This window comes from Papio anubis, chromosome 17 (genome assembly GCF_008728515.1).
Source record: "Papio anubis isolate 15944 chromosome 17, Panubis1.0, whole genome shotgun sequence".
Taxonomy (NCBI): Eukaryota; Metazoa; Chordata; class Mammalia; order Primates; family Cercopithecidae; genus Papio; species Papio anubis.
The window spans coordinates 35,520,709-35,539,246 of NC_044992.1; the positions used below are offsets into that span (position 1 = coordinate 35,520,709).

Consider the following 18,538-nt stretch of genomic DNA (forward strand, 5'->3'; position numbering starts at 1 on the left):
ATCTGTGTGTGCTCGGTGTGTCGGGATTAAACCTCTGGTAGGAAACACAAGACACTAGATATAGTGTCCTCCAGAGAGAAAATGCGGGTGTCTGGGGGAAACAGGAAGATTTCCTTTTTTCTGGTTATCCTTAAGTATCTTTGGAATCATGTATTACGTGTTTATTACCTATTAAAAGATGAAAAAGACAGGACTTCTGTAAGTGATGTTTTCGCAGACAGCTTCCTATGATGTCATGCTCTCACTTTATTTTTATTTTTTAGAGACAAGGTCTCACTTTATTGTCCAGGCTGGAGTGTGGTGGTATGATCATGGCTCAACTATAGCCTCCACCTCTTGCCTCAGCCTCCCGAGTAGCTGGGACTACAGGCATGCACCACCAAACCTGGCTAATTTTTGTATTTTTAGTAGAGATGGGGTTTCACTATGTTGCCCAGGCTCTCCTGGGCTCAAGTGATCCTTCCACCCCAGCCTCCCAAAGTGCTGGGATTATAGGTGTGAGCCATCACACCCAGCCCCTGCTCTTTTACCATCTCCTTTTCCAGGTGTCCATGAGCCAGACCTACAGGACCAGCCCCAATCTCAGCAGGAAGTACCTCCCATCATGGCAATGACCCTGGCTGTTCAGCTTCTCCCTCACCTGCCACGCCACTCTGTTCAGCCTCCTCTTCCTTCAAAGCCTGGAGGAGGCCAGCTCTGGAGAGGAGCCCTCCCACCTGTCACCTCATTCATCCTTCTTGTCAACACATCCATTTGGTGCTTGGACCATCATAAAGAGAAGCAGAGGCATCACATGCAAGCAAAGACAGAGTCTGGAGTGCAGAAGACCCGGGTTCAAGTCTGGCTCTGCTGATTTGAAGCCTCAGTTTCCTTCCTACCTCATCAGCAATTGCCAGGATCCCATTAGAAAGTGGGAGAAGGCACCCACTCAGGAAAGCACCATCTGCATCGAGATCATCAAACTCCCCTCCCAAAACAGAGAAGCTCCCTAAAGGCTCAATGCAAGTTTCATCTTTGAAGCACCCAGCAGATGCAGGCGCTCAATGGAGAGAAAGAAATCAGTGGGAGCAGTTGGGGCTCCTGCCTGTCACCAAGCCAGGGAGGCTGGGGAAAGACAAGAAATCCATCCCAGCTCCAGGTAGGAGGTATCCGCCTTCCTTGCCCAGAGCATCAGGGCTTCTCAAATACCGTCTGTCCCCACCAGATGTCAGTTGGGCCTGTTTCTAGCAAGAAACAGCCAAGATCTCTCTTAGATGATTTGCTTTGTAAAAATACAAGTCAGCCTCATTAAGAGGAATCTTCAGGAAGGCTCTTATTCACGGATCAGTCAAAAGTCAAACCTGGCAAGCATGTCAGCACTCACCTAATTCACCCCCACTGTTTACAGATGGGGTGATGAGAAGAGAGGGCGAGGAGCTTGTGAGCTTGTCCCCAGTCAGGCATAAGAACATGGTACCCTGGCAGCTTCTACGGCCAGAGTACTGAGCCCTTGGAGGAAAGGTCTGGGCCCTTAGAATGGCAGGCCATGGGGAACACACAAGCCCCAAACCTCAGAGGCTCATGTGAGATGTTTCACAAACCACACACCCATGAGGGCCGGCTGCAGGCCTGTTCCATGTCATCTTCACACCGGGACCCAGGCGGGTGGATGGGTGTCCACCTGGCATGTGGCCGATGCTGATGCAGAGGGAGAAGAAAAGTGAACCACATTCTGGCTCAAGGCATCTGCCTAGGTGACTCATGCCACCTTTACCCCTCTTCCACTGACCAGGATGAGTCCATGCCTGAGTCCAACAAAACTAGGATGTACCCTCCTACTGTGAGGAAGACAGAATTTTTGGCAAGGAGACATCCAGTCTACCAGAGATGCCCAGCTAAACTACAAAAAGATAAATGTGTTGATGTACAAGATCTCATATATGCTCTGATAACAACAAAAATTTCAGGACTGGGTGCAGTGGCTTGTGTCTGTAATACCAGCACTTTGCGGGGCTGAGGTGGTGGAGATCGCTTGGGGCCAGGAGATCGAGACCAGCCTGGGTAACATGGCAGACCCCATCTCTACAAAAAAAATGAAAAATCAAATGAGTTGGGTGTGGTGGCATGCGCCTGTGCTCCCGGCTACTCAGGAGGCTGAGGAGGGAGGATTGCTTGAGCCAGGGAGTGCGAGGCTGCAATAAGCTGACTGCACCATTGCACTCCAGTTTGGACAGCAGGTTGAGACCCTGTATTTAAAAAAAAAAAAAAAAAAGCCACAGGGAAGGAGAGGGCAAGAAAGGAAAACAATAAATTCAAATATTTTACACACCCAACTTCCTAGATTATTAAAACTTTATACCAACTCAATAGTGTGCATTATTTTCAAATACCAATAGAATATTTAGTATGGTCCCCTTCCCTGCAAAATGATTCTAAAGTTCATCTGGAAAACTAAATGTGCAAAAGAACATACAACTTTTTGAATAAGGAAGAACATAAATAAGGCTGTCAGAATCAGTGTGATGCTGATCAATGCAATAGTCTAGGCCTACACTGTCCCAACGTGGTAGCCACAAGCCACATGTGGCTATCAAGCCCTTGAAATGTGGCCAGCCTGAACAGAGGTATGCTGAAGTATAAAATGCACACTGGACTGAGTGGGAAAAACACCATAAAACAACTCATTAATACGTTTCATATCCATTACATGCTGAAATGATATGACTTAAAATATTATGAAAATTAATTTCATCTGTTTCTTTGCACTTTTTAATTGTGGCTCCTAGAAAGTTCTAAATTACAGATGTGGCTCATATATTTCTATTGGACATTGCTGGTCTAGGAACAGACCCAGATTTTCCATCCATATCTTTATGATATTTCCCAATGGAAACTTAGAGGTTTGTTTTTGTTTTTTGTTTTTTGTTTTTTTTTGGAGACAGTCTGGCTCTGTCACCCAGGCTAGAGTCCAGTGGTATGATCTCAGCTCACTGCAACCTCCGCCTTCTAGGTTCAAGCGATTCTCCTGTCTCAGCTTCCCAAGTAGCTGGGATGACAGGTGTGTGCCACCATGCCTAATTTTTCTCGTACTTTTAATAGAGATGGGGTTTTTGCTACGTTGGCCTGGCTGGTTTCGAACTCCTGGCCTCAAGTAATCCACTCGCCTCAGCCTCCCAAAACACTGGGATTACAGGCGCGATCCACCGCGCCTAACCAGTTTTCCTTGCTTTACATTACCACAGTTTCCAAATGTCCACTCTTCGGCCCTAGCTGCTGTGAGTGTCTCTCAGCTTGTGTTACTTAGATTTAAATTTTCCATAAAAGCAAAATCATTGATGTCTCCTGTCATGGTACCTTTCCCACTCTAAGTTCCAAAGCTTTCCCATGGACTGATCATTTAATCACTGTGGTATTTATTTGGGGATGTGGACTGGGGCAAGATGAATCCATGCTGCTTTAGGGGTGGTGGTGAAGAGCACCTGGCCTGGGGCAGCAGCCTAGTGTTTAGTTTCAGCTCTGCTCTAACCACAAACTACTTTCCAAAGTCACCATATTCTATCGCTTGGGTCTGCTCATCTACGGAGTCCCTGTCTCCCTGGGTTGTGTCAAGGACTCAAGTGTTACCTGTAAAAGAGACAGCACCTGATATACAGTAAGCACTCCCTAACTCTAGCTACAACTCTCATTTTATCTTAGAACTGACATTAGTTATCGTCTGACAGATGCTGATGTCTACAAGTGGCCTACCTGAAGTTATACAAGGTATAGCAGTAACCCTAGAACCCATCCTCCACGGTGATGCCCCAGAGACCAGAGGGGCGGTACTGACACCAACACCTGCAGTGAGAACAGGGTGGAAGCTCCAGCCTCCTGCGTCCAGCATGCCACCTCTCTCCCCTACAGCCTGGGCAGATTACCAAATCTCTCACCAGCACTGGCTTCTCCTGTGAGTTTCCAATTCACACCAACACACCCCCTGGATGCCCCACAGGTAATTCAAAGAGGGTGTCTCAAATGCATTTGCCCAGGCAGCTGACTTGCGGAGGGATGGAGTGAGGACCTCCATAAATCTGCTCCTCCTTGAGAACAATGAGATTTCTGGCAAAATGGTTAAAAGTCAAGGTTTTCAGAACTCTGGAAATTAATCAAAGGCCCGTAACAATCTGAGAAGCATTTATTCGAGGAGTACAAGTCCTTCCCCAGCCTCCAACCTGCTCTTCCTCTGGCATTCCAAACTGAGTTTAATGGAGGCACCCTTGCAGGGTAGGACTCTAAGGCCTGGGAGTCCCGAGTAGCAGCCCATCCCGCTCATGAAAGCGCAGGGGGCTTTATCGGAGGATCCTGACTTCATCACATCTTGTCTGCCCCAGGCTCCATCCCAGAAGAATCCTTTTCTCGTGTCTACACTTCCACCTCACCCATCCTTTTCCCTGCACCAGAATCACGTTTTAATGTTTGAAACCCCTCAATGGTTCCCTGGAGACAAAAGCTCAATCTGCACACCAGGCTCTGTGCGCATTCCCTAAGTTAGTCGGAAGGCTTCCATAGACCTTTTCATGCTCCAGCAATGCTGGATTATAGAGGAAAAGCTTAGACCTGGGTGTATGGTGACTTGGCCAAAGTCACACCCAATTCCTGCCAGGACTTAAAGCCAACAGTGGCTAAGAACTGCAGGGGAGCTCCCTGAGACCAAGCCCTGTAGAAGCAGAGGGCATTTCCATGATTAAATTGCCTTATGAGGTTATCTCATCTTACAGATGAGGGAAACCAAGGCTGTTAACCACACAGGTGAGAACCTGGATGGAGGGGAAGATAGGCACCTGACAATGGCCACAGCTCAGTCTCATGGGGCTGCAGTCTTCCGCCAGGAGACAGGAAGGAGAACAAGCCAGCTGGGTTGGAACTGGGAGGAACTCCCAGGAGTGGTTGTGCGGTGGGGAGAATACCTCCAATCTGAATGGCCCTCAGGCTACATTAGCGCTCTAAAGACTAGAGCTCAAGCTCAACAGCCCTGCAGCCAGAGGCCTCAAACGTGGGGGGCGGGGCGGGGCACTGGGGTAGGCCTGGGCAGCAGTGGCCAGAGCCTTCTTTAAGAGCAGGGGCTATTATATTGAGGCAGTATCTCTTCCCATACATAATGATGTATTTCTTACATCATTCTCATCACTATAGTAGATTAAATAACTTCATGAATCTATTAAGAATGACAACCAAAGAAGGCACAACCTGTTTTAGAAGCCAGTGATTTAAACTGAGTCTGGCTAGTTAATATGCAGTGAAGGAAGTCAGAGGACACTTGGCTGCCACCTGGTGGAACAAGAGAGAGGAAAAGGCGATAGAAATTTCTGGCCAAACTCTTCAAAAAACCACGGGTCTCCTGTAGAGGTGGTTGTGCGGGGCCTGTGATCCAGCTCGCCACACTCACCGCCCCCCTCTTCACTCTCCACCCCCCCCAGTTCTTCACCACTGGAAAAAAATGGACTCAAAGCTATAGTTCATACAATTGAAGATTTATGTAAGTTTAAGTGACTTAAGTTACTTATTTTTAAACTGCACAATGCTGAAGCCAGTCTAAAAAAGAATCAAACACACCACTGCAAGTTAATTCAATGAGTTACTTTTTTTTTTTTTTTTTTAACAGATTTGTACAGCAAAAAGTTCCCAGATCACAGTCTCTACCATACAGTCAACCGTCCAGTGTGCAGGAAGCCACAGGGGCCCTGGCCGGAGGGGCCAAGGGTGGCAGCTGCACTGCAGAGTTGACTTCTACTTACAGGTGATATGTGGCTGGAAAAATCTTGAGTTCCCTTTGTTCTCCAGTGTATCTTGTACAAAATATTACATTTGTTTAAACACATATTTACAGAGTTTGCACAAATAGAAAATGGGTACAAATTACAACCAGGCTTCGAAGGATACCAGTTCCCCTCCCCACTGACCAAGGTCAGGAGTGATGACCACTTCATATTTACAGCTGCAATTTAAAAAGTCTGTATTTAGAGACCTAGATGAAGTTTATAAAAACTGGTTAAATATCATCAATTCATTTATGTAAGCTGTACAAGTAGTGGATACCAATTAGTCAGTTCATGTCTTGCTCCCTGAAGAAAGATTTGAAGTAAAAGAAACCCTCTCAAGCAAGCAACACACATCCCTGGCCTGTCTGCCAGTTTGTTTGGATATTGCCGGGGAAGGGGGAAGGAGATAGAAGGAAGAAGGGAATGGAACAGGGGAAGAGGACAATCTGGTTGAGACTGTTTCTATTCTTTTCTTTTTTTTTTTTTTTGAACAGCTGAGAACCAGGATAAGCCAGCTGGCTTGTTAAACACTATCCTTTAGCTTTGAGAAGAGAACCCACGGTTTCATCCTTTTTTCTCAGAGACGAAACGTCTTCTCAATAGGACCACAGTATGGAGGAAGAAAGGACTTTCTGGAGAGGGCAATGTTTGTTATTCTGATGTTAATCTTTGACTTGAGTGCCAAGCCCGGTTTCAACAGTGCAAAAAAAGACTCTTAGGAAGCAGCATGGGGAACTGGGGGTCAAAGGCTTGCGTAGTAGCTGTCTACCCACTGGGCAAGGCCTCGCTCCACCAGGGACCGGTTTATCAACACCACCTAGAAAAGAAAGTTCCCTTAAAGCTTTGTCCATGGCACCTTGGGGCCATCTCCCAAGCCAACATGAGCTCTCCCCTCCCCAGTTGCCACTGCAGGCAAGAGATGTACAAGACTAACAGTGTAGCCTGGAGTCTTGGTGGCTCGTGCCTGTAATCCCAGCATTTTGGGAGGCTGAGGCAGGTGGATCACCTGATGTCAGGAGTCCAAGACCAGCCTGGCCAACATGGTGAAACCCCGTCTCTACTAAAGATACAAAAATCAGCCAGGCGTGGTGGCACATGCCTGTAATGCCAGTTACTGAGGCTGAGGCAGAATCACTTGAACCCCGGAGGCGGAGGTTACAATGAGCCGAGATCACGCCACTGCATTCCAGCCTGGACAACAAGAGTGAGACTCTGTCTCCAAAAAGAAAATAAAACGAGTAACAGGGTGGGGGACATGGCTTGTGCTCTAGCCAACAGGAACATTTATTTAAGTGTTCTGTTGGCTGCTGTGGCATGAAGATAGGTGTTTTTTTTTGTTGTTGTTGTTGTTGTTTTGAGACAGAGTCTTGCTCTGTCACCCAGGCTGGAATACAGTGGCACAATCTTGGTTCATTGCAACCTCTGTCTCCCAGGTTCAAATGATTCTCCTGCCTCAGCCTCCCAAGCAGCTGGGATCACAGGTGTGCATCACCACACCCAGCAGATTTTTGTATTTTTAGTAGAGATGGGGGTCTTGCCATGTTGGCCAGGCTGGTCTCAAACTCCTGACCTCAAGTGATCTGCCCGTCTCGGCCTCCCAAAGTGCTGGGACTACAGGGGTGAGCCACTGTACCTGGCCAGGATAGGCTTTTTAATATGCTGAAGAAATCTAAGCTTTCATACCATAAGATAGAAGACAGAAAAACCCAACCTACGGAAGGTCCCAGAAGGTCTCACACAGGGTTTCTCCACCTTGGCACTACTGACATTTTGGGTTAGATAATTCTTTGCTGTGGGGGTGCTGTCCTGAATACTATGGGATGTTTTGTGGCATCCCTGGCCTCTACTCACTAGAGGACACTGGCACCACCACCCCCAATCAGGATATCCAAAGTGTCCCCTGGGAGGTGCTTGTCTATAGTTATATCCTCTGATTAACTCAAGAGGAAACAAATCCCAGGACCAGCTCTTAATCAATCCATTACTTCGGGTCAGCAACACAGAAGGAAAAGAAGGGCAGAACTTACTTCATCTCCAACCACACTCCACAGCTGAATCAGAGGAAGACCAGTTGGACTGTAACTTGTCACCTGAAGAAGTGGGGAGGGGGGAGTATGATATGGTTAGGTTTTGTGTCCTCACTCAAATATCATCTTGAATTGTAATCTCCATAATCCCCATGTTTCGAGGGAAAGACCTGGTGGGAGGTGATTGGATTATGAGGCAGTGTGCCCATGCTGTTCTCGTGATAGTGAGTTCTCACGAGATCAGATGGTTTTATAAGTATCTGACAGTTCCTCCTTCACATATTGTCTCTTGCCTGTCCATCATGTAAGACGTGCCTCTTCCCTTTCTGCCATGATTGTAAGTTTCCTGAGGTCTCCCCAAGCCCGCAGAACTGTGAGTCAATTAAACCTCTTTCCTTTATAGATTATTCAGCCCCGGGTATTTCTTTATGCAATGTGAGAACAGACTAACATCAAGTATTAGCTACTTCATGCACCTTTCCTTAAATACTACTGGTCAATCCAGGGCCAAGCTACGGGAAAGAAGGCATTGAAAGGTCAGTTCCCCCAGCCAGCCTGCCTCCCCTACCCCCACCAACCACACACCTGAGCAAGCAGTGCTGTATTCCCTGTCATCTCGCTCATGGCGGCATCTGCTTCAGGTGAAAACTGGTCATCGTCTTCAGGAGGAAAAGGAAAAGCAGCATTTAAGGCTGTCACTGAGGCAAGGCACCCTTGTCATATACATAAGTTTCAGGTGCATTCCAAGTAGAATGCTTCAGATGCTGTGGGACTGCAGTGGGGAAATCCACCCGGGTCAGGGACAGAGCCTAGGCCTCCATACAACTCCCAGTGGATAAACTCAGGGCTGCTGTGGCATGTTGCCCACTGGAGCACAGACAACAGACGGAAACTCTTGCCTTCACCACCAACATCACCACCAATACCAGCAGCAGCAGCAGCAGCAGCACCACCACCACCACCAACTCGGGTGCTGGCAATGCAGAGCATATAGTATGTGTTCTTCCACCAAATTAGTAACACGCAGTGCTATCCCCACTTCACAGGAGAGAACACTGAGGCAAAGGTGGATTCCCGAAGGTCAACCAGTTCCCAAGTGGAGAAGGTGGGAATCAAACCCAGGCAGTTGGCCACACAGCCCAACAAGGGCAGCCACTCAGAGGGGCAAGGCGCTGCGGCAGCATTCAGCTTTGCTGGATTACAAAAGTCAACACAGAACAACACACCCAAGGCAAGCAGTGGTAAGGATGGGAGAGACAGGGGTTTACCAAGGAAGATCTAGGAAAATCTTACAAAGGAGAAAGAGTTTCAGCTGGGTCTGGACAGATCGCTTAGAAGGACAGAAGCAGAGAGGAAGGAGGGGCAACAGCAATTAAAGAAGCAAAACAAAGATCTTGCCCTAGTGCTCCCTCTGAGCCGACTCTAGCTAGACTGTAGTATTTCTAACGCATTTAATTGCTTGAGACAAGCAAGAAGAAGATCAGAAGGGGCAAACCTGGGGAGGGAATGGGATGGGATGAACTATCACCTACAAATATAAAATTCCTAGCCATAAACAGCTGCCATTTCATCACCCTCTACACACCAGACCTTAGGTTTATGTAATTCTCGCAGCCAGCATCAAAGACAGGTACCATTCCCATGTTCTGGGGTGAAAGTTGAGGCTAAGTAATTTGCCCAAGATTTTGCCAGTCCTCTTCCCTCTGACAATGCTTTCACAGTCTAAGACACCAGATAGGGTGTCCCCACTGTGTCCTGTGGAGCTATGGCCTGGCTGAGCAGTACAGCACACCCTCTACCACCGGGGCTAAGACTTTGGGTCTGGACTATAATCTGGAAAGTGCCTTTGTTGGAAGCCCTTCAGTGCCTGAGGTCTGAGTACAGTCTAGAGCAGTGAATCTCAAAGGATCAGCAGCACTGGTCTCACCTGGGAACTTGATAGCAATGTAAGCTCCTGGGCCTAAGCCCAGACCTATTCAATCAGAAGCTCTTGAGTGGCAGCAACCTACGTTAGCATAAGTCCTCCCGGTGAGAATGGAGGCTCTGAGAGAGAAAGACCTACTCTCGACAACTGTCCCCAACAATCCCCCAAGCCAGAGGCCCCAGCTGTTACCTGACAGGGGCATCACGCTGTCCAGAAGGACTTCTGCTCCCTGAAATGGCAGGGTGACAAAGTCAGACCTGGGAAGGCAAGAAAGGAACAAGTTTAACATGGACATGAAGGCTGACTCCACTCCAAGCCAGTATTCATCTTTGTACAGTGACGCCCACAACCTGGGATGCAGCGAAGCAGAGGGTTCGTACTTTGCAGCAGGCCACGGCTCACGGCACACCCAAACACAGAGAGCCGGCCCTGCTGCAAGCCTGACCTCAGAGGGACTTCCTACAGCAAATTCCTAAAAAGGAGCCCGCTTCACTTTTTTCCTTTTTTGTTGTTGTTGTAGAGATGAGGTCTTGCTATACTGCCCAGGCTGGGCCTGAACTCCTGCGCTCAAGTGACCCTCTCAAAGCGCTGGGATTTGCAGCAGGCCACCACGCCTGGCCCAGCTTCCCTTCTGAAGGATGATGCTGAGGATTCTTCCACAAGACAGGCCTTCTAGCTCAGTTTAGCTGAGCGAGTAATGGAGTTTGTTTCTATCAGACTCTGCTAAAACACAGTAAGCAGCAGGAGAGAAGAATTAACCCTCACCCAAGCCCTGGCACAACTGAGCCAGCCATGCAGAGATCACACATCCCAGACAAGCAGGGCGTAGGCCTGTCTGAGGCATCTCCGCTCACCTGATTTGCCGAAGCACGTCTACTTTCACCCTCTTATATCCACCGTAGTCCACGTATCGAATCTCCACTTCGTTGGTCTCCTCGTAGGAGGCAACCACTTGGGCTCGCCACCACGCCCCGTCCGCACCAGGGGCGGCACAGATGACCGTTACTGCAGGGCAGGGAGCGGAGTGTGTGGAACGCCTGGCCCAGGGCAGGGAACCAAGGGCCACCTGGCCACTACCCACCTCCCTGCGTTATTTCTCAGAGACCTGCACCTCCGCAGCGCAGGGGACAGGAACAGCAACCGGCCCCAAGCAAAGCCTCCCCCAAGCCCAAGACCAGCTGAGGGAAGAACCTGGATGTGAGAAGTTCAGCCTAGCAAGTGTGCCGCCCCCAAGGCCATCTAGACTGAAAAGCATTCAGTCTAGATCCATTACTCCAAAACTTACTGGGACCCAAGAGGGACACAAATGAATAGGAATAAACCAAGTAAACATAGCACTCAGGAATGGGGGCCAGGGCCAGCCTTACATTTAAGAGGAAGCCGCTGAAGAAATCAAGTGCAGCAGATCTCGGCATCCTCGTACCTAGGGTGTGCTCCAGCCCACAACTCAGATGGAGAGCTTGACCAGAAGGGGCCTCCTGGGCCTAAACCCCCTTCTTCTAACCTTTGCCTCTGGAAGGTGCTGAGAGCACCTGGGCAGTCGCCCAGGATCAAGGGGTCACTAACCCACTGTGGGTCAGAAGCAGATGAGACCACGAGGTAAAGGTTCCCAGCAGCACCCCAACAGCTGCCCCAGGCTGGCCAGGATGAGGACGTGTGACATGAGGCTGACTGTGCTGGGTCCTGACCCTTAGAGAGAACCCCTGGCAGTTACCCCTCGGACTCCAGTTCAGTCTTTACTGCTGGGTTAAGGCAACTTTAGAGAAGCTGATGAAAACTAAATCCTTATCCTTCCAAAAAGGAAAAAAATAACACACAAAAAGCTACCGATCACTTCAAAAGTTTTCTACTGCACTGAGGGACCCCGCCAGCCCCTGGTGAGGAATGGGTGATGTTCTGACATTTGATCCTCTCTGATAAGGACAACAAAGATAATAATGACAAAGGCTGGGCTCAGACCCCAGATCCTGCTCACTTGGGCAAGTCACTTGAGGCTCAGTTTTCTCATCTGTTAAACACAGATGACCCAACACACTGCACAGGCTTGTTGGACTTACGAATTTTTTCATGGTAACCAGTATATGCATCAAGTGCTTTATATGTAACACATACAGTATTCAACACTAATTTCTGGAACAAGTAGGTATCACCCCCTTTAACAGATAATAAATAGGTGGCAGATACTGTGACACTGGCTTTGAGGGAAAAAAAAGAAAAAATTTAAAAAAAATTAGTGGCAGAGCTGGGATCTGAATCCCTGTGTCAAAACTCTACTCCAACACCCATCACTCTGCCAGCCAGTGGAAACCCCAGCTCTGCCTTGCCAGGAAACCCACCCCAGCTCCATAACAATGGCAAGAATTGAAGAATGCTGCTTCCATGAAGGATCCCAGAACAGCCTCCTCCTGATCAGGATCCAGGGCAGAACAGGCCACCCCAGGGGTCCCCCTTCCCGAACCCTCAGGGCGCTGCTTACTTTCCACCGGGGTGGGCAAGGTGGGGATTCCAGGCTGAGAGTAGCAGAGGTACATCTGCTGGTCGAGGCTGCGCAGCGCGTGGAAGGTAGGGTGTGTGTGCTGCTGCACGAACAGGTGCCCGGCGTTGACCTGGTTGACCACAATGACCTCCACGGTGATGCCATCAGGCAGCATGAGCTGTATAGAGGGGAAGGGGCAGCGGTCACTGAAACAATCCCTCTCATCTCATCTTTGAATAAGTCCCAAGGCCCAAGGGCAAGTCTCTGGGCTGGCACACCTTTGAAAAGGGCAACTCAAGACAACATGGCACCCAGAAGGCAGAGGCTGAAGGACTACCTTAACAATAGAAAATGTGCAACACCCCTGTGGCTGTTGTCCTGCAATACCACGAGCAGCCATTAGGGACAGTCTCACCTCAGGGCCAGGCAGGGAGGGTCCCACAGATACGGGGCAACCAAGAAGCAACTGCAGAGGTAGTGCTGGGCCTTGCACAGGCCTGGGCAGGGTCCACCTACCAGCGGTGCCCTCCCTCCCACTTCCACTGATGAATCTGTAAGACCCAGGGAGGGCAAACACAGGAATGAGGTGGCCACTGAGAACAGGACTCCTGAAAATAAGCAGTAGGCAGGCCCTCAGGCCCTTTAGCCAACTCCTGTGGACTGGCAGCTGACCCCAGGAGCCTATGATCTGACAGCATCTACGCTGCCTTCCCAAGAGCAAGCAGTGGCCTCAGGTCAGGTCCGTGGTCAAGGTCTAGCAGAGTCTGCTTCCTATTTGCTCTCCCTCCTGCTGCTTACCCTCCTGAGGTCAGGAGTTCAAGACAAGCCTGGCAAATGTGGTGAAATCCCATCTCTACTAAAAATACAAAAATTAGCCGGGCATGGTGGAGCACACCTATAATCCCAGCTACTCAGGAGGCTGGGGCAGGAGAATCGGTTGAACCTGGTGGGCAGAGGTTGCAGTGAGTCAAGATCATGCCACTGTACTCCAGACTGGGCAACAAAGTAAGACTCTGTCTCAAAAAAAAGAAAAGAAAAAAAGAGAGTGAGTCTAGGACCAAGCCTCCTGGGAAAAAACTCTTGATTCAGGAATAAAGCATAAAGTGGTATTCAGCCCACTCTCAAATATCCATAGGAAAAAGACATCCCGATCCTTTCCCTCCAGTCCAAGGGCCTTTGCAAAGGGGAAGACACAAAACTGAAATGCCTATCATCCTTTAAAAAAACACACAAACAGGAAAAAAAAAAAAAAAAAAAAAAAAACACCCAGGAGGGCAATTTCCTTGGAGCAGCACAGTCAAGCCCATCTGTGTAAAATGTAGTCTTTGGTCCACAGAACTCTGCAATTCTACTCCCAGTGAGATGAGGCCCTACTAGGGTCAGAGCCATACTGCAGGACATGGCGACGGCCCTGAGAGACCCTGCAGTCAGCTGCACACAGGAGCCCCGGAGCCCTCTTCCCTCTGCCAAAAGCAACCTCCAAAGAGTCACTGGGCTTCCAGGCCTGGTGGGAAGTATTCACTCTTTGTAATTTAGGCACCTCCTGGGGAGGGGGAAGGGGAAGGAGATCCTTCACTAGGGCCACTGCTAAGGCCTGACTCAACCAGAAGAAAGAACAAGCGCCATCCAAACCCATGATACTAGTCCCACTCAGGTCTCAGGTGTTGAATGGCGACCCTGGACACACCCAGTCTCCTGGTTGAACTCCATCCTTTCTAAGCAAATGCCTAGAAAACTTAAAAGGTGCCCAGGCAGCAGAGCCAAGGAAAGTGGTCCTCCCACGTGGGGACCAAGAGGCCTCTGGTTTCCTGCCAGGACTATCACCACCTAACCCCTGTCCCCAGAACACAATCCCATAGCAGAACCGACCAGTGGAGGCCAGAGGGGAGAGGGCACAGGCACTCACGTGCACTTGGCCTTCTTAGCCTGAGGTCTGGGGAGTTTCTTGTTTGGGGTAGGTTTTGGGGAAAGAGGCAAGAAGTCCGGATCACCCAGTAGCACGCTCACCCAGGACGTCATTGGCAGAGAAGGCAGCGCCAGTGAAGGCAATGGGGGAGCGTAGATATTGGTGAGGTTCAGCTCCTTGAACTTCTTCCCAATCAAGTTCAGCGCTTTGTCTACATGATGCTGAGAGCCTAAATAGAGGATGGGTGCAGGACACACAATCACTGTAAGAGGAAAGTCACACACACACTCACAAAAACACAGCCACATACCCTACTCCACTGGACTTTGCATAGAGTTCAAGTGCATCTCTGAAGTACCAAAACACTTAAGCTCTGCTTTAGGAAGAAAGGCATCGAAGCCTTTCAAATGATACCTCTGCCATTATGATCCACGCTTTCAATGCAACAGGAAGAGGTAGGCAGCTGGGAAAACACCAAAGGGGAATTGTACACAGGGCACTTCTGCTTTGAGAGGAGGCTTTATGGGGTGGTGGGCACTGTGAACCCAGGACCCAGGCCCCGCCCAACCAAGCACCCACCCTTCTCCTGGCCAAAGATCAGAGTAGGGAGGGACCTAAGTTTCCCGCAGGCACCTGAAATGGGGGAAAGGCTGCAGGGAAGACACCCAAGGCTCCCTTCCCTGGGATGAGAAGTAGGGTTTCCTATTCCAAAAAGATAGCAATTGAAACTCAGATGCTAGTCACTTCTATTTAATATTTCAGGTAAGAGGCAATACAAGCAGCAGATGCTACTGACCTTCTATGTGGCAGATCTGGACGCTCTGGGTGTAAGGCAGGGTTGAAATGTAGATCTTGGCACCAGATGTTTGTTTCAGAAAACTCACATACCGCCCCTGCTTGCCAATTAGCCGACCGACTAAGTGCTTCCAGAAAGAGAAAAAGAGTTGAGAGGATTAACGGGAAACCAATTCCCTGGACACCCAAAGACCTACTTCTGTTTTACACAAGATCACGCTCAAACATATTAGCTGTTACCATGTCAGCATTTATTTTCCAGGACTGTTCTAAGCACTTACATTTACTCATAGTACCTATGAAACACATAACTTTATCACCATTCTGTAGACGGGGAAACAAGCCCAGAGAGGCTAAGGAACTACCTTAAGGTCACACAGCTGCTAACCAGGAAGTTGAACCAGGCAGTCTGGCTCCAGGACCAAGCAGTTCCCATTTCATCCCCAAAATGTGGCCCAGACCCAGAAAGCTGCAAAGGGAGCAGCATCTTCTCCTCTAAAACCCATGCTAAGAAGTTTTGCCAGCACACAATTTCTCGTGCCCCTCTCCCTCTGGTCTACTCAGATCCAAAGATAAAGGGGCTCGATTTGAAAATGAAGGTCTAAGAACCCTGGGCTCCCACTGCCAAGTGACAGCAGGTTGGAGCCTGCAGAGCAGAAGGCACGCAGAAGTCCCCAGTGCGCCAGAGTTCAAGGCGGACAGAAGGAGCCAAACTTAACCCTTACGTAAGACGGGCTCCCACACAACCCCCAACGATCCCCTCCCAGAGGAGCTACTGGGGACACGGTCCCTCCTCAGGCACAGCCTTTCTCGTCACGCCCTTTGTAACCACTGAAGGAAAAGCAGGCAGGATGGGTAAGGACCCTCCAAGGAGGAAACCACCAAGAGAGCTGGCAACCCAGGGTCAAAACAGCCACTCTGACCCAGAGTTCAGACCAAGTCAAATCTCCACCCGAGCACAGAGCCCAGGGCTCTGGGAGAATGCGGTCTGACAAATTATTTCCGAGCCCCAGAGACAAACATCAAGATCAAGCTAGTATGTTGTAAGTTCTAACAGCAAGAAGCTCGAAAGCACTTAAGCACTCAGGAATGGGGGACTGATGAAGTAAACTGACATTCACACAATGAATAATGCAGTTACAATCACATTTTCAAAGAATAACACACAAAAATTAAATTGTTAAATATTTAAAGTATTAATTAAAGTGACATAATCTCAGTTTTGTTTAAAAACCATAGGGTGCCAGATGAGAAGGAAATAAAAGTCTTTCACAGTCACTCTCAAGGGTAGGATTAGAGCTGATTTTTATTTTCTGCATATATTTCTATACTTTTCAAGTTCTCTAAAATATGGATTTATGCTTTGCTCAATTATAAAATACACTTTACATTGGAGCACTTGAGCAGAGCTCAGTGAAGGGATTCTGGCTGGCCCCCACGGCCTCAGTGTTTTTTTTCCAAATAGATCTCAGCCCCAGAATATGCAAGAACCACCCCCAAGGGAGAGACACACAGGCCTGCAAGTTTGAGAAGTACAAGAATAAGATGCTCCTGGAAGCAGCCAGAGGAATTCCATGTTGCAGGAAGCTCTCTGAGCCTTGGCAAAGTGTAGTGTGTCCTCTCCCCGCAGCCTTTGGCTGACCCAGGGCTCCTTCTGGTTTACTGCCCTTCTCCCAGCTCCCTCCCCCAGGTCTAACGGCCCTGGCCCCAGGGAGCTTTGCGGGTTACCATGGAACCAGCCTGGGGGACTCCACCCCTACCTTTGGCACCTCGATCTCCCAGATGATGAGGTCGACCTTCTTAGGGTTGGAGCCTGCCTGGGCATTTTGGAAGCTCTCAGTCTTCTTGAGACTGCAACAGCTATCCACGGAATCCATGCTGTTCCTGTCAGAACCTGCAGGGGAGGAAGCAGCAGGCGCGCACACACACAGACCCCAGCTCAGAGCAGCCAGTAACCCAGAACTTCCCAAACTCACATTCCCGGGAGGCCCTGCCCCACACCCGCTCCTCAAGCTTGGCAGGTGACTGTCAACTTACAGTCTAGAAGGCTCAGAACAACCCCAATGAAAGGAGGACTGGGGGTGTCGATACACCTAATTTTAGCCTGCCACTTACAGTCCCACTTGCTTAATTGGGAGCCGCACCCAGCCACAGCTGCTGGAGCAGAGACACAAGTGGTGAACTGGGAAGGGACAGACTGCGCCCAGGGAAGAGGAGCCCACAGGGCAGGGGAGGAGACATGCTTGAGGTCCACATGGTCCTGAGAGCCAGACCGATGGACTGCAAACACCTTGACACCCTTCCAACTATCCTACCCTCTCAGTCCAAGGGTCGGTCTCCTGTCCCCAGGGCCCAGTTCCAGAGTCACAGGTACAGGCCTTCAGCCAAGCAGAGCTAGACAAAGTCCTCATTGGCCTGCCTGAGGGCCCCATTCTTATACCTAGCGGGGACCTGCTCGTTCCTCTGCCATATGTGGACAAAAAAAGGAGAGTCTCCTTTCCCTTTGCTTAGGCCTGATTCGTGCAACTCTGAACACTCTTCTGGCTCAAATACTCCCTTGGTCAAAAGACGGAGCCAAAGCTCATGGCCAAGAAAACCCAATGGGAAAAGGACTCTGCTCCCGACCTGGGCTGTTTCACTCTCGCTCAAGAGTGTGCCAAAGGGACTGTCACAAAAAAGAGGGTCCAGATCAGCTCAAGAGAAGTGGCCCTGGCTTAAATATGGATGACTCAATCACCAGAAAGAGATCACTCCTGAGAGTCTACCAACTAGGTTACCTTCCACATGGTTTCTCCAAACCCTGGGCATAATCCTTTGCCAAGTAACCCATACACTGGATGCAGAGAACTAAGGCCCAAGAGATCCTGCTCCCAGCTAAGGAAGAATCACCTTCAAAGTGACATCCCCCCTTAACCTAGGCGCTTGGAACAGGATTCATGCAGGGAAAAGTACCCCTTCTAGGGGAAGACTGCTTGGCTAGGGAAGCATAACAGGCTGACAGGGGTTGGGGAAGGGGGCGGGGAGCTCTGCTCACTCACAGCCCCCAGCCTCTGCCCCACAGAATGGGACTGGCTAACACCTGCCATCCCGATGGCGCCCAGCAGTGGCTCAGAACCACACCAGGACTCTAGCAGGCTGCACTCCAAGGCCAGCTGCCAGCTCCCTCAGTAGGGTGGTCCCTGGACCCCTCTCAGCTTCAACTTTCTCACACACAAAGCAGAACTGACATGAGGGTGCATGCGAGGCACTACCCTGGTGCTTGGCACCCACTGCATGCTCGTGGACAGTATTACCTCATTTCCACCCGCCATCTCTAAACCTCCCTGCCCATCACCATGGCTTAGGTTCGAGCCTAAACTCAACAGGTCTGAGTAGCTACTACTATCCATCTAGAGTAGGCAGACAAGGCTGTGGGGCTTGTTAATTCAGCTGAGGGGCAGTAAGCAAAGGGAAACTCCTTTATTCTTAAAAAATAAATAAAACAAAAAACACCCATTTTAAGATGCAGTATTTTAAGAAACATTTAAACATCCAGAGATTAGGATGCATCATATAGTAGCTGGCCTTCTATAATCATGACTGGCAGCACTTTTGTCTTTCCAAGGTACATAAAAACAGTAGTGTCGCAACAGC

At 49.4% G+C, this 18,538-nt stretch overlaps 1 protein-coding gene across 5 annotated transcripts in view; it reads right to left on the bottom strand.

The window, feature by feature from the left end:
• Nucleotides 1–5,473: 5,473 nt before the first annotated feature.
• AKAP1 (A-kinase anchoring protein 1) overlaps nucleotides 5,474–18,538 on the bottom strand; it is a 35,520-nt gene continuing 22,455 nt past the window's right edge. For 4 of the 5 annotated variants that reach the window (XM_009190319.3, XM_009190320.3, XM_017950638.3 and 1 more), the window contains 9 exons: nucleotides 16,666–16,799; nucleotides 14,907–15,033; nucleotides 14,212–14,339; nucleotides 12,205–12,382; nucleotides 10,583–10,733; nucleotides 9,918–9,985; nucleotides 8,390–8,463; nucleotides 7,805–7,867; nucleotides 5,474–6,594 (listed from right to left, as the gene is read on the bottom strand). In XM_009190319.3, coding sequence (XP_009188583.1) covers nucleotides 6,520–6,594; nucleotides 7,805–7,867; nucleotides 8,390–8,463; nucleotides 9,918–9,985; nucleotides 10,583–10,733; nucleotides 12,205–12,382; nucleotides 14,212–14,339; nucleotides 14,907–15,033; nucleotides 16,666–16,799 — 998 coding nt within the window. In that variant the 3' untranslated portion in view covers nucleotides 5,474–6,519. The remainder of the gene's footprint in view (nucleotides 6,595–7,804; nucleotides 7,868–8,389; nucleotides 8,464–9,917; nucleotides 9,986–10,582; nucleotides 10,734–12,204; nucleotides 12,383–14,211; nucleotides 14,340–14,906; nucleotides 15,034–16,665; nucleotides 16,800–18,538) is intronic. The other variant, XR_002518112.2, reaches the window with a different exon arrangement.